General features: G+C 36.4%; 2 protein-coding genes across 4 annotated transcripts; both read right to left on the bottom strand.

Moving 5' to 3' along the window:
- Positions 1-1,269: 1,269 nt before the first annotated feature.
- Positions 1,270-3,955, bottom strand: LOC119986159. The gene has a single exon (XM_038830713.1). It carries the CDS (start codon positions 3,732-3,734, stop codon positions 1,545-1,547), a length of 2,190 nt encoding a protein of 729 aa, XP_038686641.1. The 5' UTR covers positions 3,735-3,955; the 3' UTR covers positions 1,270-1,544.
- A 7,375-nt stretch (positions 3,956-11,330) lies between these two features.
- Positions 11,331-20,368, bottom strand: LOC119985107 (protein SAWADEE HOMEODOMAIN HOMOLOG 2-like). Of its 3 annotated transcripts, none has more exons than XM_038829279.1 (9): positions 20,082-20,368; positions 17,714-17,844; positions 17,573-17,618; positions 17,286-17,463; positions 14,179-14,257; positions 13,839-13,890; positions 13,112-13,255; positions 12,911-13,030; positions 11,331-11,925 (listed from the first exon to the last, which is right to left on the bottom strand). In XM_038829279.1, the coding sequence occupies exons 2-9, from the start codon at positions 17,788-17,790 to the stop codon at positions 11,575-11,577; spliced, it is 1,047 nt and encodes a 348-aa protein (XP_038685207.1). In that variant the 5' UTR covers positions 17,791-17,844; positions 20,082-20,368; the 3' UTR covers positions 11,331-11,574. The 3 variants fall into 3 exon arrangements, with proteins under 3 accessions (XP_038685207.1, XP_038685208.1, XP_038685206.1); XM_038829280.1 differs by having other exon boundaries at positions 17,714-17,837; XM_038829278.1 differs by having other exon boundaries at positions 17,714-17,799.
- Between the last annotated feature and the right edge of the window lie 1,027 nt (positions 20,369-21,395).

The raw sequence follows: 21,395 nt of genomic DNA, 5'->3' as shown, positions 1-21,395 counted from the left end.
TTGTGCAAGCTTGATGAGTGTGGACTGGGATCCCTACAGTAGAAGTCACTACAGTGACCATCACAAATGTCTAGTTTGTTTACCAAATTCAAAAAACTGTGTGGACTTTACGCTGCTAAATGGATTAACCGTATGTGATTAATACTACAGCTACTGCAGGGGGGTCTTTAACATGATGGGTTGTGGTTATGACACATTCGAAAGATTGTGATTTTAGATTCCCATAAAAAATAAAGAAAAAAGTGTTGAACTTTATAAAAGTAATAATATCAATCCTTGTAATTTTGGATTCTCAACTATGATTATAATCTTTTTCTATAAAGTTGAAGTTCTTACTACCCTAGTTCTTTATACGTATTTGTCTGGACCTTGATTGCTCAAAAAAATAAGTAGAGAGGACACAATTGGAGAGAGAGAGAGTGAGAAACTACCCCCATAAGGACATGCAATAAAAAAATTAAAAAAAATTAAAAAAAATTAAAAAAAGCAAAGCATACAACAACAAAAAGAAGGCTATGAATGCATATAGATAAATATATATTTCATATTTGAGAGACAAAAGCTGTCTCAATCTGTGCCACTATATATTTTCATGTACTCACTACTATCACTGTTTGAGCAATCAGGCAGGCAGGCATCACATGTTCTCTTCTCACTTATCATCAACAACCAATTAAGTTCTCAAAATATTAGTATATACTTGTTTTGTCTTCAATGACATCAAATTAATGGGTCTCATAGATTGCATATTTAGCATTATTGATGGTCCCTCCCGGAAAATTCCTAAATTCCTTTCATTACAGTATTTCTAAACAAATTCTTGGATAACAAGTCACTCGGCTCGTTTGTTAAAGCTATATTTTAGCATCATTTGCTTAATAAGCCAAACTAGGGTTTGAAGGAACCCAACTCGGCTCGGTCACTTTACACCCCAACACATGGTCACATTGTGAAGATGTCATTCTCGGCTCTTCAAGTTTTTCGAAGTTGTCACAAACTAGTGACAATGCCATAGATTATACTTGCAATTAAACAAAACATGTTCCCCCATACTTGAGAAGGACATAATAACAAGAAGCACTAGTCTATAATGATCTTTACTTGAAAGATAAGATTTTGAGTAGAAAAGAAAATAACAAACCACATACAACTAAAGAGTAGTTCAATTCATTGCCTTATCTACTTGGTCCACAAGCAAAATAGTGTAGGCATTGATTGACAAGGAATGCTAAACCATGTGAAAGTGTGAGACATTCACACATTCAAAAGTCAAACCAAAAAGCCCCAATTGGATCCTAAACACCTCACTAGTAACATGGCACTACATTCAAATAATTATCACCAATAATTCTCCATGAAAACAAGTTGTCAAAGAAAAGAACACAACACTATTCACTACTAACCCAATACAACAAACCCAATAAAAATTGAAACTTTACAAGCAAAATTAAAAAAGACAACAACTACTAACCTTCTACACATGCAAACTTACCAAACTTTTCTACCAAATTACTCTATTATTTTTATTTCCTATCAACTAGGATTTAAAATCCAACTCCAGCCGCGCCGACTCCAAGTGTAGCCGAAGGCCGATGCGGCTCCAGTTTCCTATTCTTCCAGAAACAAGCCTCTGGAGCAGCTAGCTTAGCCGCTGACCTCCTCGGCTCAGACTTGCAGCGGGAGAGCGCGAACGGCTCGTAAACCTTGCCTCCCTCCAGCTTCTGCTCAATCATGTTAGCCATCGATGATGAAGTAGCGTCGGCTCCGTATGCCGCCGCCCCAGACGGATACGAGCAGGAAGACCTTGACGGCTGCGGCAATTGCTGCACCGGCACAGGATTGGAGACGATGCTGATGCTCTTTTTCAATTCATCTCCACCGTCCGTTTTGCAGACCTTACTCTTACTTTTTGGTTTGGCTCCGCCGCCCGTTTTATTGACCTGTCTTGAATGCACAGGCAAGCATCTGATGAAGTCCGTACTGCAAACCCATGTCTCCTTGGAGACCTCCATTGATAGCTTTGGCTCGCACATCATTAACAGTAAACAATCTGGTAACACCGAAGCTGTTGATTCTGTCTTCGCCGTCTCCTCCTTGGACTCAAAACCCACTTCGTCCTCCTGGGTTTCCGAGTATTCGGGTTCGGATCTCTGATGGGTTACTAACTGTTGTTCTTCTTGGCAAGTCTTCTCTGTGTCCTCTGTTTCCTCCTCTGCTGCTGGACTTTGATTCGGTTCTGGTTTCGATTCATGGTCTTGCAACTCTTCTGCAACTTGTTCTTCACCAGAACTTGGAATTGTCGCTACAATAATTTCAACGATTTCATCACTGTGATCCACTACATTGTTGTCTGCTCCATGGATTTCTGGTTCCGTTTCTACAAGATTGTCTTCTTCACTCTCTTGAACCAAAACGGGGACATTTTCTTCATGTTGTAACTCCTCTAGATCTGCAGAAGTTTCAGTTTCTTGACTTTCCTCAACTGGTTCTGTCTGGATCTGCTGCTCAGTCGCTGCTTCCTCGTCTTGCTTCTCAAAGTTCTCAGCTTCACTGACTTCTTTGTTCCCTTCTGGGTTTTCTTCTTGTACATCTCCTTCAACTCCATCAAGAACTAATGCCGTGTCTGCAACTTCTGGCATTTCTTCATCTTCAACACTTACACAAGAACCCAACTTTTCACATTCCTCACTCTCTCTGCTTTCTTTGAACTCCCTTTCAAGCCCAAGATTCAATTTCTCTTTCTCACCATCCTGTTCTTGCTCCACATGTGCTTCGTTCTCTTCCTCTACTTCTGGTGCCTCCCAGAACTTATTAGCAAGTGCAGCCATTTTGACAGGATCAGATCTGCATCTCATCAGTAAAAGAGCATTCTTGGGTGGTATACAAATACTCACTCTTCCTTCCTCCTCTTCCTCTGATTTAACATTCTTTGTCTCAAACATTTCTTCTTTGAACTCTATCTCTTCAAACACATGCCTCCTCTGACTCCTCATCATCATCATCTCCGTAGTACTACTATTATTCTCAACTCTCCCTTCGTCTCCAACCACCAACTCTATTTCCCTCCCTTCCGCTTCCCCTTCCTGCACCGCCACCAACCACCGCGCAAACACCGCCCCACAAGAACTCCCTCCAGATCCCTCAGCCTTCGCCTCCTCCTTCTCCTTCATACAATTAGACCGGCAAGGTATGAAGCAATTCAATTCAGCCCCAAATGTTCTCAATGCTTCACAAATTGTCACCGGCAAGTGAACCCATCTTTGATTTCTGTGGGGCAAACACTCCGGATTCACATGATTATTTGTACTACTTGTGTAATCTTGATTTGGATTCTTGTTCTGATCAACCCTTCTGAAACTAACATCCCCTCCACCTCCTCCTGCTCTTCGCTTCGATCTGGTCCTCATTTTATTCCCCTGTTTCTTCGTCTTCACTCTCACCTGACCGATGCAGGTCACTTTCGGGGAGCTGGGTTCGACGTTGTCGAATCCGGCGCCGCGTTTTTTGGGGAACATTGGGGATTGGCCGCCTTTGATGCTGCCATTGGTTTTAAGTCTTCTACTAAGTGAAGCGGAGAGAGAGATTTGAGAGGGTTCTCTGGCACGGCCAGGACTGAGAATGCACTTCATTGAAGAGGAGGAGAGACGAGAAGTGAAGCAAATGAAGAGCTCACTTGTAGTACTAGTGGTGCCGCCGCTACTTGTGCTCCGATGGGGATGTCTGTCAATGTCCATTTTTTTGGGTTCTTTCACTGGGTTTCTGCCATTCTTGACAATAAAGATGGAAGCTTTGGGAGTTTTAATATCTGGGTGTCTGCGTGGCTAGCGAAGGTGAAAGAGATAACGGTGGGTTTGATTTGGTTTTGTATATGCAGAGTTTGTGGTTGTGGGGTAATGAAGGGAGGGAGGCAGGAACTAATGGAGGATGACCGTGTCCGGTCTAATTGCCTAATAGGGCATTGAGAGCATCCACAATGATAAAATTTATGCATACACTCTAAATTTTTCTTAATTATATTTTCTTTTCTCTCTCTTAGATGGTACAATTTAATTGGATGGATAGGTTTCACAATCTATACTATTCATAACACTTCATATATTTCAATACTCTGTACTCATTTTCTTTATTTTCTCTCTTTTTCTTTTCATTTTCTCTCTTTCTTTCCATCATCTCTCTCTTACCTTTCGTCACAATTCTCTTCCTTTTTCATCATCCCTCTTCGTTATTCATCAATTACCATAAACTTCAAAGATCAAGTATACACTAATTTTTCAAGTGTCATTTTGTATCACAAGTATCCATATAGTGCTTAACTTATAAAGAAAGTATCATCTCAAGCACTCATTATGAACATCTAGCACTTAATTTATCAAGAAAGTATCATCTCATGTACTTTAAAATCATCCCATTGTGGATGCTCTAAGTAGGGTGTCAAAATTGTGTCCGGTTCCGGATGTCAAAATTTTGAACATAAGTTATATGTTCAAAATCTGGATTTAAATATAAATTTTTTATCCGATTTAAAATTAAGTTCGGGTCCAAACACAACAGTTTATTTGTTCGAACCTTAACCCAGATTAAATTATTATCCGATTTAGTTGTTCAAAAAGTACGTTTGAAATCCAATCTGAATTAGGGTACAGATATATGAAAAATATTTTATAAACATGTGATGTTGTGCTACCTGAAATTGAATTTTTGCCACCCCTAGCATTGAGAATATGAGATTATTATTGTTGATGTTGTGACGATTTTACCCTTGATATTTTCTTGGAAAATGTAGCAGTGACATAAGTGGTGTTGAAAAGTGAAAGAAAAAAGGTGGATTTCCTTTTGAGAAAGAAAAGGAAAAACTAAAAGAGAATACAACTATCTCCCGCAACACGCAACATTTTTTCACCAAACTTTATCTTTCTTTTTTTTCCCTACAAACTTTTTCTTTTTTCTTTACCCCCAAACTTTTAACTTTATAAATTTTTTTGATACATTTATATTTTACCAGATTGGACTTATTCGTGAAACTAAATTATTCAATTTGTAATCATGAGATAAACAAAAAATAAATTAAAATTTAAGAAATTACACGCACTAATTAAATAAAACGAGAAAATAAATAATTCAAACTTCAAACAACAACATGTTCTAAGCATTATTATGATGTTCCGCAAATGCTCTACGGAATCAGCTTGTAACTGAGTATGTATTTCATTTTTATTTGAAATTATATAATATAAAGAATTAATAACAAAATAAAAAATTAATATTTAATAATGTAAAGATGATAATGGAAACTCTGATAAAAATTTTGTTGAGTCACGATGATGTAAATTTTCAAAAAAAAATATTTGAATAGGTAAAGTAGAAAATCGGTTAAGAGTGAATGATTGCTCTAAACAAACAATCACTAATCCCACAATATTGTTTTGAAGGCAAGACAAGTTTGGTTTATTAAATTGATATTTTATATGGTTGATAGAATGTGGAACTAAATAATGCACCCATGGTTTACTATTCATAAGTGAATTTCTTAAGTGCTTGATGGATTTCTCATTTTCTTCGATTGGTAATCCTTGTATTGAATTAATAATTGTAGTCATATTAATGACGTTTTATTTATTTTTAATATTTTATTTTTACTAATCACATTACCGACGGTTTCTCTCTTATGCTAACTCTATTTTACGAACTCTAATCTCAGCCGTCCGATCTCATTAATGGTTGAGATTTGAGTCCAAAAAAATTCAACTCTTCGCGCGTATTACGCCTCTCCACCTTACCCAGTCCTCTCTCTCTCTCTCGAAGTTACGTCCACCTCCTCAGTCAATCCCACCAGAACCCTTCTCCTCCTTTCTACCCCTTCCACGACGACCTATCTTCTTCACGCAACCAAGCCAGCCATATCTAACCATATGAATATATTATTATACGAATATGTTTATCCTTACTGTTACCCATAGGATGTAGATTGATGATGATACCGCATATCTAACCACACGTTATGGCATCCGCTGAGATAATCCGACGGCCCAAACAGCTAATCGGATATTGATTTCTATGATTCATTTGCAGCGGTTTCATTACATTCCAGCCAGTCAGTCAGACAGCAGCAATCCACGTGGCCAGATCATGTGAAAGTAACAGGACGAGGATGACTCTGTCATGGGGAATATCAATCACCATCCGTGTGTCCAAACAGACTTTCTTACTCCATTTTTTTTTATTTTTCTTTCTTATAATTAAGCACACAACGGGGCCGTTTCGGTTTAGCTAAAAGACAAAATGGCAGAGTCGAAATTAGTATGGAAAAGTTCAAGTTCACATGGTGGGACCCCATGGCTCGATAAGGACGAGGAGTGGTAAGAAGAATCCAAGGGTGCACGTGACCGCAGTGCCCGTTGTTATTTATGAACCAAATGATGATTTGGCATCTAAAGTTTCACTTGGGTCCTTACGCGCCTCGAACTTCGTGTGCTCATTTTCCAACTCCAAAGATTCTTCCTTTTACTTGTTTTTTCCTTTCACTTTCCATAAGAAAATTCTTTTAATTTGAATTAAAATTTTATTTTATTTAAATTTTTATTAAGAGATAACGTAGACTCGGTAACTTTAATAATTATCCCCATACAAAAAAAAATAAATTTTAATAATTATCCGTAAACTTATACCGATATTTAGAAAGAAGGGTAACTTTAATAATTATCCGTAAACTTAAATTGATATTTAGGGTCTGTTTGGTTACAATTTTCAAAACTGTTTTCTGTTTTTGAAAATTCGTTTGGGTGAGTGTTTTTAGAAACTGTTTTGTAAAATTGAAAACTATTTTTGGTTTTTAAAAACCAAAAAACCAAAACCTAAATTGATATTTAGGGTCTGTTTGGTTATAGTTTTCAAAACTGTTTTCTGTTTTTGAAAATTCGTTTGGGTGAGTGTTTTTAGAAACTGTTTTGTAAAATTGAAAACTATTTTTGGTTTTTAAAAACCAAAAAACCAAAACTGTTATTTGAAGTTTTGTAAAATTCTTTTCTGTTTTCTCTTTCATATTTCCTATTTCTCCGTGTAGAATCCTCTACCAAATGAATTTTGTTTTCATCGTTATTTCTTAAAATTGTTTTCAAAATCTAATCTTAAAATCAGTTTTTGAAAGCAAAAAACCAAAATCATTTCCAAACACACCCTTATTAGAGAGAACAAACTGATCTAAATATAAGAAAAAATTTATGCAAAAATCAATGTTTTAAATATCGTGTTGGGTGGTCAGATCAGTTATATCGGATACTGAAGAGGCCTACGATCGATTAATAATTACAAGTGAGCGAGTATTCACTAATACTTTTATTTTATAGCCAAACAAGTATTTTTTCAATAAAAAATTTTCAATTATTGTTGAAATCTTATTTTCTTCACATTGGGATGATCAAATTAAATCACTCGAGTGTTAATTTAGTGGTAAATCCAGAGATCAAAAGTATGATTTCGGAAGGTCCTAAGCCAATTACCACTAGAAGCAATAATCTTATAGCCACATGTTAGATTTTGGTTCAACTTATCATAATGGTCCTTAAACTCTTATCGGATGTCCAAAAAATAGATTTATATAGTGTCATTCTCGATTATTTAAAAAATAGCCAAATTAGGTTTTTCTGAATATTTCTTGCTAAGAGACTCAAATTGATTTTTTTTTTCTTGAAAATAACTAAAATTGAATTGGACTTACAAAATTGATACTATTTATTTAGTATTTAGAAAGAGTTTCTTAGAATATTAACTAGGCATAATAATATCCTATTTGCACGCGCATGGAAGGGAGAGTAGGCATGAAACAAAAGCCTCGTTAGCAGAGACAATAATAAGACCAGCAGTACAGCAAAGTACCATGCCCCAACATAGATAAGAGAAACCCAACTCAAAAGGCGCGTGAGCCACGAGACCACTACTTCCATATCTCCTACAAACAACAAAACAAATACAATACATTCGGCCTATCCCTTACTGCCACGTCAAAAGGTCTTTTAACATGATTTGATGAAATTACCAATAAAGTTCTGTTGCACTAATCTTTGTCACGTGGCTTGCTTTAATTGGGTCAATGGGTTTATTATATTGTGGCCACTGCCCAGCAAGTACCTGCCCACAAGACAAGTGTAATTTATTGACCAAAATAATGAGGGCAGTCAAGGGTTTTTGCTTGAAACGTGAAAGTAAGGGCTTTGACCAAAGATTTCCCCACATCATAAGACATAACCAGAAGCAGACAAAATAAAAGTCACGGTTTTTTTAAAATGAGGCCCAAAATCAGGTAAAGCCAACTTTAATACCTACCAAAAAAGTGGGGATTGATTTGAAGCTTTTAATCAAAGACATGTATGTAATGCATGTTAGGTGGCCCAATATATGCTAGGGTAAGTTAGATGGAGAGGGGGGTCAAGTTCGAGTAGTGTAAGGAAATACCGATGGACTCTTTAGCATGAACTTGATTATTATTGTAAGATATTGTCTGTTTTTTAAGCTCAACTCATCTCATAGTTCACGGCTTTAAAACGCGTCTTAATAAGTCAAAACGAATTTTTGGATTTATAACATGTTCATTAAAATTTTATTTTTGCGATGTAAGACTTTTCCTTAATAGGCAACAAATGAACAATGTTTCCTACTACTTGCGAGCTAGCTTGTTTCATCAAACAGGGTTGACTCAATAAGTTTCATCAACAAGCTTGTTTGTGGTTCGAGAATGGTATATGCTCAAACATATCAATATATTGTTGAATTTTGATCAAAAAGTTGGTGTTAAAGATTGAAAAATCTAGGCAGGTGTTAAACCGTCTGGACGACTGATGCAAAAACAGCTACAATGGAACCAGAAAAGCATAACTGTTCGGACAGCTCAAGGAGCCGTCGGGACAGTTGATGGGCAGAGCAATTCTGGAACAGTTTTAATGCTACTAAGAGTCTAACTTTGACGAAACTCCTAGGTAGAAATAAACTTGAAGATTTTGTACTACTATAAATACTAGTGGTTTATTAGTATTTTTGGTAGATAGAAATCAAAGGGTTGTTTGCATTGAGAGAGAGCAAATGGGGAAAACTTTGTGGTATATCTTTCGGGTTTTGCCTAGGTTTCTTGGTGAGAGATTCTAGGTTTCTTGGTGTTAGAGATATAGACTGGATTGAGGCTCATGATATCTTTTGGGCTCTTGGGTATTATTGTGTATAGAAGTCACTAAGAATATGGTTATACAAAATTTTCATATAATGAAGTTTCTCTTGATTGTCTTTTGACAATAGTCATGATTTTTTTTTCCTGGAATTTTCAATGTATATTCTTGTGTTGAGATTGTTGTACTTTTCTATTTCGATTTTCTCTATTGTCGTGATTTCCCCACATCAGAACTAGAAGCAGACAAAATAAAAGTTATGGTTTTTTTTAAAATGAGGCCCAAAATCAGGTAAAGCCAATTTTAATACCTACCAAAAAAGTGGGGATTGATTTGAAGCTTTTAATCAAAGACATGTATGTAATGGATGTTAGGTGGTCCAATATATGATAGGGTAAGTTAGATGGACAGAGAGGTCAAGTTCAAGTAGTGTTAGGAAATACCGATGGACTCTTTAGCATGAATTTGATTATTATTGTAAGATATTGTCTGTTTTTTAAGCTCAACCCATCTCATAGTTTACAGCTTTAAAACGCGTCTTAATAAGTCAAATGAATTTTTGGATTTATAACATGTCCATTAAAATTTTATTTTTTGCGATGTAAGACTTTTCCTTAATAGGCAGCAAATGAACAATGTTTCCTACTACTTGCGAGCTAGCTTGTTTCATCAAACAGGGTTGACTCGATAAGTTTCCTCAAGAAGTTTGTTTGTGGTTTCAGAATAGTATATGCTCAAACATATCAATACATTGTTGAATTTTGATCAAAAAGTTGGTGTTCAAGACTGAAAAATCTAGGTAGGTGTTTAACCGTCCGGACGGCTGGTGCAAAAACAGCTAGGGCTGTTACGATAACGGTAACGGTAACCGTTACCAAACATGGATTACCGTTACCGTTCCCGATTATATCGGTACCGCAAAATTCATATCCGTTACCGTTACCATTAACATCGGTAAATCGTCGATCGGTATACCGTTTAATCGGTATTGATAGTCGATAATCAGTAAGTTTACCGATCTCCTACTTTCTTCAACCATATGCATAAGAGATCTACATCTCCTACTTGTGTCGATATGTGTACATCAGCTCCGGTATCCACCTCCTTTCAATTCTCTATTGATAGATCTACATCGCCTGGTTTCCCTGAAGAGTTAGCATCTGCAGACATGTACTTTGGCAATCAATTCATTCTCCTATATCTGTTAATGCTTCAATGGAGTTCAAATCCATTCTAGACAAATTAGAACCAGCAAAAGGCAAAACTAATCAAAACTATAATCACATGGATTGATTTTCATGCTGATACCCATATATCATTGATTCAAAATCAAGACGCATTCAACATCGTTGGGAAAATATGAAATATATAAAAATAAAAAATAAGTATTGCATATATATGTCGGTAACGGTAAATACCGATGGGTTGAAAGCTCACACCGGTTATCGGTACCAATTATGTCGGTAAATTTACCATACCGTATAATTGGTAACGGTATACCACTCTATGCGAAAAATCGGTAACCAATGTGTCGATAATGGTATGGTAAATCGATATTTACCGGTATCATAACAACCCTAAAAACAGCTACAGTGGAGGGAGAAAAGCATAACTGTTCGGATATAGCTCGAGGAGCCGTCGGGACAGTTGATGGGCTGGAGCAATTCTAGAACAGTTTTAATGCTACTAAGAGTCCTAGTTTTGACGAAACTCCTAGGTAGAATTAAACTTGAAGATTTTATACTACTATAAATACTAGTGGTTTATTAGTGTTTTTGGTAGAGAGAAATCAAAGAGCTGTGTGCATTGAGAGAGAGCAAATGGGGAAAACTTTGTGGTATATCTCTCTGGTTTTGCCTAAGTTTCTTGGTGAGAGATTCTAGGCTGGATTAAGACTCATGATAATCTTTTGGCCTTTTGAGTATTCTTGTGTATAAAAGTCACTAAGAATATGATTATATAAAATTTTCATATAGTAAAGTTTCTTTTTGTTGTCTTGACAACACCCGTGATTTTTTTTCCTGAAAGTTTCCACGTATATTCTTGTGTTGAGATTGTTGCACTTTTCTATTTCGATTTTCTCTATTGTCGTGTGATATTTCTGTAAAAGAAGATCATGAGTCTAATTTTCCAAACATATATGACTCCTTAAAATGTTAATGAGAGATTAAACAGAAATTAAGTAACAATGTGGTTCATTAGAAAGGCACCGTGAGTACTATAATGACGATGGCCAACAGAGGGATTACTTTCAAAGCATTTGAGTTTCATATCTATGCCTTTCTTGCACCAAAAAATATGGAAAAATCCCCTACTCAAAATGCTGGCTGCGATATACCCTTACCAGCTAAGTTTGTTCATCCTTCCCTACACAATAAGAAAAACAAATTATAACAAAAAGGGTTCAATCAATCACCTTCTGTTATACTGCCTGCATGTTTTCACCAGATACGAAAATAGGTGCAGTTCCGACGATCTTCACGATAGAATCACCAGGAGTATAGTTGTTTCCCAGATTGACAGTCATAACAGTTTCGGCACTTGCAGAGACAACTGGGGTCTGTTGAGATGGTGTCGTCATGGATTGATCTGCTATGTATGGCTTTGGAAACATTTCAGTAGATGAACCGATGAACCTAGGGGCACTGGCTATAGAGGGATCCATGCCACCTTTAAGCAGGTCAGCGGTTGCTGAGTTATTCATAGCATGAAGTTGTTGTAGCCTATAATCAGTTTCAGGCCGGCGGCAAATCTTTCTTAGTGGTACAATTTCCTGAATGATGAATTGAAAACAAAAGGAAAATGTCGGAGAACATCAAGTCTAACAACACAGAACACCCAAAATTGTCACAACAACAGCACCAACTAAACGCACACTACAAGAATATAAAAGGTAAATAACTCCCGTGCACAGCTTCCGCAGATGGCGGGGTCAAGAACAAGTAAGATGTAAACACAGGTTGTTTTCAGAAATTGAACATGTGACCTTATACTGAAAGTGTATCATTTTCTATTTCAAGAATTTTTTTTTTTTAATTTTCGGTCGCCAGGTGATTCCCCTTTTTCGTGTTTTCTAAAATTGCAATCAAACATGTTTTCCGGAAAGTGACAAGAGAAAACGCATGGAAAACAAACAAACCCTCAATTTTCATTAAACCAATAATGTTGTAAAGGAAATCCTTTATGAGTTTACACATCTCCAGCATTAATATATGAAAGTGTAATCGATTATGTAATATGTCCCGTGGTTCAAAATGTATATCTCAATGCTTAAACAGGAATTCCAAGCCATCTTATGCAAACTCCACCACTTGAGAGGGAGAACCAATATCTCCAAGCCTGCCATTATTAAGGTCCAAGATATCTGTAGGTTCATTCTCCAAGAGATATTCCTTTATTGCTATACAAAAGAACGCTCAAGCAAATGCAGTAGAAATGGAGCTTGAGCCATCACAACAATTATTACCACGACCAGTTATTACCACGACCTTTTAAGAGATTTTAAAAATTGCTTTCTTCCTTAAGGTCGGGGGCCATCACAGGATGAGGTAACTAAAAGATTATGCATGATCTAGCATTCAAAATCACTGCTGACGGGAAAATAAAAATCACAAATACGCAAAGCACTTCTACCATTGATAGACAAATGCAAACGATCACGAAAAAACTCGTTTCCATAAACTGCTAACTTAAAGCAATAAATGTCATAATTAGAGTACATTATTCTAAATTATCATGTAAGAGAAGCAAGTTTGTACCTCAGCCTGATCATGAACGTATTTCACAAGAAACCTACAGCGACAACCTCTGACATCATGCCTCCGTCTTTGGGCATCAAGTACATGAGCATCAAAGTAAAGAGCCTGATCTTTGCCTTCCTAAAATTTTAAGGAACACTGAATAAAAGAGTTCCAGCAAAGAGAAAACTTTTCAATAAATGTGATATTCTAAATGTTTACCTGAAAACAGAGTAGGAGATCCCCAGGAAGAACTGCCACACATTCTGATGCTTCACATGGAAGAGAACGTTGCCTGACATGCTTGTGAATATTTACCCACTCATCTTCCTCAGGCCCAAAGCCAGCAAACCGAACTTCTACTTCCTGAAATTGGTCAAAAGATTTGAAAAATAAGATATAAAAAACAAACAAGTAGAAAGTCAAAGCAGCATAACTACAACTGAACAACTTTATTTCCTTTTTCAACAATAAAGGTAAATACCATTAACAAATCATATTCCCCGAGATTCATACTATCTTTTGATATTAAGCAGGTTAAACCAGCTTAGAATGCCTTAGTTAATCCCAAGATGATTAAAAATCAGTTTCAAAGTATATTTCAACGATTATTATCTGCTCAAAAATACAATATAGAAAAGCAAAAGGATGGAAGGAAAGCATGAAGAAAGAAAAAAAAAACAAATACGTCTGTTTATGACACTGGGTGTATGAAATCAAAATCTCCTTTCAACGAATAGTATCTATTGGAGACTTGGAGCCCAATACAAATCCCACATCGGGCATGTGGTTGGACCCAAACTCTTGAGTTATAGCTTTCAAGTTAAGATGGGCCACCATCCATTCGTGTCTAAAAAGCCTGTTTTAGGCCCATGTAACATGGGCTTACCCCCAGTCCAAATTTCCTAACATTATCAATATACAAAATGAAAAAATGTAGAAGTATTACATGATCACCCATCTCCAAGTATCTATGAGCTAGAAATGCAGCGACATCGTACCTGAGAACAGAATGCAAGATGATGGTTACTGATCACTTTCTCACCCATAATGAGTGTATGTATATACATTCCTGTTAAGCGTAAAACGAAAGGACAATGCTAGAGACCCCCAAAATATGACCCTTAAAAGTCCCCCAAATCTATGTGGCATTAAAATAGCCATTGATTAAAAACACATTTGTAGAGTCCACTTCACATCCAACACTCCACATTAAATGGGGGTCTTTTGGGGGTCTCAAGTATTATTCAAAACGAAAACCCCTAACCTATTCAGCAAAAGCTACTCACCATGCACCATCTCTTCCAGATTTAGCCTCAAACTCCATAGTATAGGAATTTTCTGAAACCCCCCTTACAGCAGGTGGAACTGAATAAAAAACACGGGCTTAATCCATCTTGAAGTATAATATAAAGAAGCAACGTTATTTTTATCTAGGATGATGTTCAGGGTAACATATTTCAAGCCTCAACAAATCTTGTAATAACAATAAGCCATTCGCAGGTTGACGTTTGAAGTTGGTCATAAAAAAAGCTGTTAGGTCAGACAAGCAACAGAAGCATCCAAAATCTGATATGGGTAACATGCATCATGGTAAATCATTTAAACTGCTTTATGCTCTATCAGAGCCAAGGGACATGGGTATAATATCTGGTTTATCCAAGAAAAAAATTCACATACCACCCAACTTTATAGGCTTCATCCATGACAGTCACATGCGTGTACATGCAAGACTCCTGTGGCATGCTCCTAATTAAAAGATTGCAGAGCCTTGTCTGTTGCTTTGCTTTTGGTTATCAGGCTACTTCCAAAGTTGGCCCATTTGGCCAAAAAAGACTATGCTTTAATAAGGTTAGTGATCAATAGAAGGCTATGGCCTCTAAGGCCTCAACTAATGCTTACAATGATGTGTTCTTTTGTTATAAATTTAAAAATTACAGCAGAAAAATAATAAAATCCAGCTGTGGTTTGGATGACTGGCTTAATACTCTAAGATTATATGTTTTTGTGTCAATATGTAGTAGCATCTGTAATTTTCAAGACTATCTTTCTGTAACTTAATTTATCGTATTTTCTTCTCCTCATACTGTCTTGAGTGGCACCCCCTTGGTTTCCTTCAATAAAGAGAAAAAAAATCCAGGTACGTAGATACCAATCTATGATGTGAGAAAAGCACTTCTACGTCGCATTAATCATTCCACCTTTTAGTATTTTTTTTGTCCTTTTTTGAATTATTAAGTAAGAACCTCACATGATTGTGTATGTGATAGGATTGTCCCACATCGGAAGATGTGGGAGCTAAGATGTTGTTTATAGGGGGAGGTATGGGCCTCCCTTAGTACCCAATGTTTTCTAGTATGGGCTGGGAGGCCTTGGGTACAGCTGACCCATATGGGTGGGTGTCAGTTGGGCCTTGGGTGCTGAGCGTGTATGGGCGCGACTCTATCAATGGTATCGGAGCGTACCATCTTGTTGTGCCTTCAACTTGGAGCCGCACCTGCGGAGTGGCCGGCCATGGTGCTCGACCCACGGGGGCAATGGGCCCTGCGGAGGGGCCGGCCATAGAGCTCGACCAACGTGGGCGTTGGTCTTGAAGGGGAGGGTATTGATAGGATTGTCCCACATCGGAAGATGTGGGAGCTAAGGTGTTGTTTATAGGGGGAGGTATGGGTCTCCCTTAGTACCCAAGGTTTTCTAGTATGGGCTGGGAGGCCTTGGGTACAGCTGGCCCATATGGGTGGGTGTCAGTTGGGCCTTGGGTGCTGAGCGTGTATGGACGCGACTCTATCAGTATGTTTAATGTTTTATGACATGAATAAATTGTTATGTCACATTGCTTAAGATCCATGACTTTTCCACCTACCAAAAGGCTCTGCTAAATTCTTACTAATCAGTGGTGCCTTCTCGGAGTGAATCTTATCCTACTCACCAAACTGAAATCTTCTGCATTCATTCTGAAGAACACAGACTGATGGAATACTGTCACATGTAAATAAAATGTCATCATTTTATTATCTAACCATATCTCAAAAGGTTTTCTCCTACGCCAACACCCTTATTCACCCCCCGCCCAACCCTAAGAACCCCTCTCATGCATTCACCCCCTATTTCAATCGACCCTCAAAGAGTTTGTCTAAACTTTGAGTCAGAACCAATTGGAATCCTTAAAAGCTGACTATTTTTCTAAGCAATTAACTTTAAGAGTTAGACCTTCAGCATTGCTTCCCAGAAAGTCCAGTATTCCTGACTCAACCATTACTAAGACAAATCATCACGAAGAACCGATCAGAAAAGGCAGAGTACTCACTTTGACAGCAATCATTTCACTCACAGACAGAATTGCAATTGTTTCTAAGCAAGGTGGTCTTGCATAAGAAATGAAGGAGGGAAACATAACATAATGCACACTCGTGCAGCAAACAACAAGGGGCAAAGCAATAAGTTGTCACACGTGATGAACAATGTTTTTGTACAGATTAGGAAAACAGTAGCTTAAGGCATTTTTTTTTATTGCAGTAATATACTAATATGTAGAAGTAACTCGAAGCATGTCTTATAACTTCATAGGGATTTAGTAATTGCAATAAGTAGTCAGTTATATGACAAGACTATAGTCAATTATGGAGTAACAAAGTATTGATGGGCTAAAGTTCCAATCATGGTGTGTCCCTAAACCCTACCTAAATAGTACAGAAATCCATTCTATTGCAAATTCAGTTGTAAGATTAAGATTTGAACTTTGCAGTTCCATCTAGTAACTTTCCTAGCATCATGTGCATTTGATACACACATACAACTCCCCTTTTTGTTATCTGAATTTTCCTAGATCAATAGACTTCCTTTGCAAATACAAACATATAAGTATAACACAAATCATGTGAACCTCCTTTTACCAAACAAAAAAGTGAAGAATAAAGGGGACATTATCCATGACAAAAGAAAGACAGAAACCTAATCTTAAGAAGTTGCGACATACCATGATGTTAGTAATCTACCAAAGTTTTTCATAAGTACAATTTCATTCACTTATCAGCATACAACATCAGAAAAACAACAATAGGAATTTATTTGTGAACACCACATAAATGTATATCAAATTATCAATATATGCTTAAGAAATACTACTCTGTTATATTTAACATGCATGTATAGATTTCACGCATTGAAATATAGCCTCAGACGCTCAATGTGAATCTGAAAACTAATGTCAAATAAATTGGCTAGTATGCATGTGTACTAATATGCAATGCCAAATCATACTAAGGATATCTGACTATCTTGCAACTTCAATTTAAGCTACCAGGCTCAGTCGAAAAGTGCATCATTATTCATTAATTAAGGGGGAAAACCACAGAAATGTTCAAGATTTCGAACAACTAATAGCACTCTGTTTTACCTGCAGGAACAGGGGCAGGCGTAGGTGTAGGTGCAGGTATAAGTGCTGCTACAGATTGAGGAACAGTTCTCACGGGAATGGAATCATCTCGAGACATAGGTGTTACATTTAATTTCAGAGGAGCTGTGCTTGATTTCGCCCTAACTGCATAACGCCGATTTTGGAACCAATTCCAAACCTATAATGAAATTCCAAAATAAAAAAAGCTCTAATTGACAACGAATACTACCATAAAAAGGAAAGGAGTGAATAGGGGGAGAGAAGGAAAGAAGTAAAGATCGGCCTACTTGCTTCATTTGTACTACAATCTTGCCTTTTCTTTCTGCTGATGCACTGCAGTCAAAGACAAATACCCCCTGATATTACATTCTTAAGAAGGAGAACAACCATATTCAATATCTCAAGTTCTTGAATGCAAGCAAGCAAACCTGAACTTCTCTGCAAGTGACACAAGAACCTCCCGGGCAGGTATACCATTATGGTGCTCTTGCAAAATATTTTCCATCTCCGCAACCTTGGCAGACAGAAAATTTTACTCCATAAAAGAAACAGCTAAAACCTCCCAATAAAAGAGAAGTTACTTCATTGGTACAAGAGCTGGTTCAATAATATCATACACTAAAAACCATAGAACTACTGGCCATTAAACAAATCAAAATAAATTCCTGCATACTAAACATGAAAAAATTTATTGGCATGCTTTACAATTCTTGATTGGCGAACAAATTTCATATGTTGATACGTGTATGCAACAGCCTAAAAGCATGACATTAATAAGATATTTGTTCGATGACCATGGCATCATTGATTGGCATAAAAGAGGCATTATACCTTTAAATGGAGACATAACCACTCATCTCACCAATAATGGTTCCAAGATATCAACTAGAAGAAACTAAAGATGGACATAGGTAAATCATAGGAGAATGTTGCTGAAGACCAAGAAATGAATGTATCTTTTAATAATATACAAAAACCAGAGGAGTCTAATGATATAACACAGGAACCAACTGTATAAAAAAAAAGTTGCTACTAATGAAAACACAAGTGACAAATTACAACAATTCGTGTATAGTGAACAAGGACCAGTTCATTTACATGCCTTCACCTTTCTTCATTGTTGAACAATTTTCCACAGTTAAAACATGGCAGTAATAAGATAACACATTGATGACCAAGGCATCATTTGATGCTCATAAAAGGGGCATTACTGGCAAAATATATAGACGTAACCTTTCTCATGACTCATATGCATGAAATTCTCTAATAGATTTTTTTTTCCATTCTGCAAAAAGTCAATTAGGCATCCTTATTAGGGTGGGAACTAATCTCACCAATCACGGTTAATCATAGGAGCATGTAGCTAAAAATAAGTCCATAAAATTTGAATGTTGTGTTTCTGTTTTCTTACAAGTCTGTGCCCCAACAAACTAGGCTCGTCTATTTCTTCTCGTCTCTCTCTAAAGCCAGTTTGATAGTACAGGATTTTCTTTTTTTGCTTTTAGAAAATCAAAAGCTAGTTAAAACTGCTTTCTTTTTTTGAACATAGAAAGTGGTTATTTTGCTTCAACTTTCTAATCTTTATTTTCCATATTGCATAATGTTTTTAACCATCCATCTCATTGACAAATGAATTTCAGCAACGCTATAATATAAACACTGCGTCCAAGAAACACTGAAATTGATTGCGATAATACCTGTAGGGGCCTCCAATGATTTGTGTTGAAGAAGAAAACTCCTTTTACCTTGGTTTAGGGTTAATGAGTTCAAAATGACATGAACTATTTCATTCCCACTGATGAGGTGCAAAAGAAAGAATATCCACTTTCTATTTAAAAGAAGCAACTTTATGCATTAATCCATATAAGAAAGTAACTCAAACATGATTTTAATGACCTTGCAGAGATGAAGAGAGGGAGGTGATTAGCCAGAATCGGTCACTCGGGTTGCTCACTCAAATTGATTGCCTGAGTTGCTAACCGAAATAGTTTGCCACAATTGTTTATAAGCTTATATGGGTATGGATGGATAAGGAAAAGGTTAAAGGAGACATTATGCTTAGCCTGAATTTTTGTTAGGAAAAAAATCAACCAATTCATTCACGAAGCACGGATTTAAATTTTAAACTCAAAACCTTGGCTCGAAATCATGCTAAATCACAAATCATATTGAAAGCTCAAGATGATGAGGCAAGTTAAATAAAGTGGCTTTGAATATCCAACACAAACAAGTATGGTGGTACCATAGCTCTTATTTACAGTTTATTGAGAACTCCATTTTTAGGGTTTTTTGCTATATGGCTTTTCGATCATACTTAAATCAATTACGTTTGTGTTCTTTTATTGCCAGGACCTGGATTTGTAATTATTGTCGACTCCTGATCGAGTGTTATCAGATTCTGTTTAATTTCGATTTGATCATGGATTTCAAGAAATAAACTAGACCCCGTTTACGCAAACTAGCAACAAATTAGTACAATGCCAGACATGGAAATCTTCCAAAAATTGATACTGAATAAAGCAAACAGTAAAAGAAACTCAAAACCCCATAACATCAAAGCATATAAACCTAGTATCAAACCAACCCAATTCATATCATTCAACACAGAAACCCAAATTTAAATATCCCGCATTCGTCACAAAGACACAAATATACACATAAAAACAGAAAATCAACAAAATGGAACCTCGCACGTAAATAACAAAATACATATATACAATATGGTAGTAATTGTACATACGTAAAGGGGAAGAAAAAAAACTTAAAAAGCTAGAAACTTGAAATAGAAGATGATACCTCGGTGGGTATGAAGCGAAACGCAGGCCCGCCATTACTTGGAGGACGACCCATGACTTCTCTTGTGAAGCTATCAAGAGAGAAAACAAGAGCTTGCAAAACCCACCTTCGATTACGGATTTATATACTGAATTTGAGTAGGGGTGTGTGATGTGGCTCAAAAGGTTTGGCCTCTGAAATGCTACGAATAAGACAGACGAGACAAGATTATTTGAAATCTGGAATTAGATTTTTATACAGAGAAAGGGAATGGCGTTCGAAGGTTGGAAGCTTAGATGTGAAGTGGGTTCAGGACAAAAAAAAATGATTTTTCTTAGTTAATTGCATATTTTTCTACAATTATAAATAGAGAATAAAGTATTTAATTTTTATGGATTTTTTATTTGTATTTATTTTTTCTCCGTGTCTGTAGTCTGAGGTTTTTTTTTTAATTTTATTTTTGAGTTACTTTATTTCCCTTTTTTTTCCTATTAACTTTATTTCTTTCTTTAAATAAAGATTTATAGATTAGAATTTGAGATATAAAAGGTTTAATATAGAATACAAGATGGACATATTTATTTTGTGGATTATATTTTTTGTGCTTATTATATAGAGCATTGTTCAGGTGCGGGATCCTGCCTGAGCAAATTGCGCCATCAGAGCATCACAATGGGATGATTTTAAAGTACTTGAGATGATACTTTCTTGATAAGTTAAGTGCTAGATGTTCACAATGAGTATAATGAAGTGTATTTCAAGAACGTGAAATGCTACTTTTTTGATAAGTATAGTTCTATATGCACACAATGGGTGAAAAATGACACTTGAAAATTTAGTTGTGGAAAAATGATACTTGAGAGTTGGAGTATATATGTACTTGATGAATAGTGAAGAGAGATGATGAAAATGAATAGAGAGATGATAAAAATGAATAAAGAGAAAATAGAGAAAGTGAGTATGGAGTGTTGGAATGTATGAAGTGTTATAAATAGTGTATATTATGGGATTCACTCATCCAATTAAATTATACTACGCAGGATAAAGGAGAAGAGAAAGAATAGTTTTGGAGTGTTTGATATTGCAAGCACCACTGTGGATGCTCTCAACTTTTTTTTTGTGTGAATGCATAGTAAAGAGAAGTGTGGTCCCCATTGTTTTATGGGCCCCACAAGTTCAAAACAACCAAAAAAACACACTGGTATGCAAATTCTCAAGTACAGATCCTGCCAGAGAATTTATCTGTATATGTATATGTATATCTATATATATATATATATATCAAATTAGGATTGAGACAATTAATGCCAATTGTATAGAAAGAACGCATAAAAT

This window comes from Tripterygium wilfordii, chromosome 19, assembly GCF_013401445.1.
Source record: "Tripterygium wilfordii isolate XIE 37 chromosome 19, ASM1340144v1, whole genome shotgun sequence".
Classification (NCBI taxonomy): Eukaryota; Viridiplantae; Streptophyta; class Magnoliopsida; order Celastrales; family Celastraceae; genus Tripterygium; species Tripterygium wilfordii.
Note: the sequence above shows the minus strand (reverse complement) of the source record. Positions and strands in the feature narration are given on the sequence as shown.

What these genes read in the sequence shown, in the direction of transcription:
- LOC119986159 (XM_038830713.1), bottom strand. Translation starts at nt 3,734, where the DNA reads ATGGACATTGACAGACATCCCCATCGGAGCACAAGTAGCGGCGGCACC.
- LOC119985107 (XM_038829278.1), bottom strand. Translation starts at nt 20,135, where the DNA reads ATGGGTCGTCCTCCAAGTAATGGCGGGCCTGCGTTTCGCTTCATACCC. An exon ending in TTCGCTTCATACCCACCGAG is followed by an intron (nt 17,800 to 20,081) that starts GTATCATCTTCT and finishes CTGTCTGCCAAG; the next exon opens with GTTGCGGAGATGGAAAATAT. An exon ending in TCTGGAAGAGATGGTGCATG is followed by an intron (nt 13,891 to 14,178) that starts GTGAGTAGCTTT and finishes TTCTGTTCTCAG; the next exon opens with GTACGATGTCGCTGCATTTC.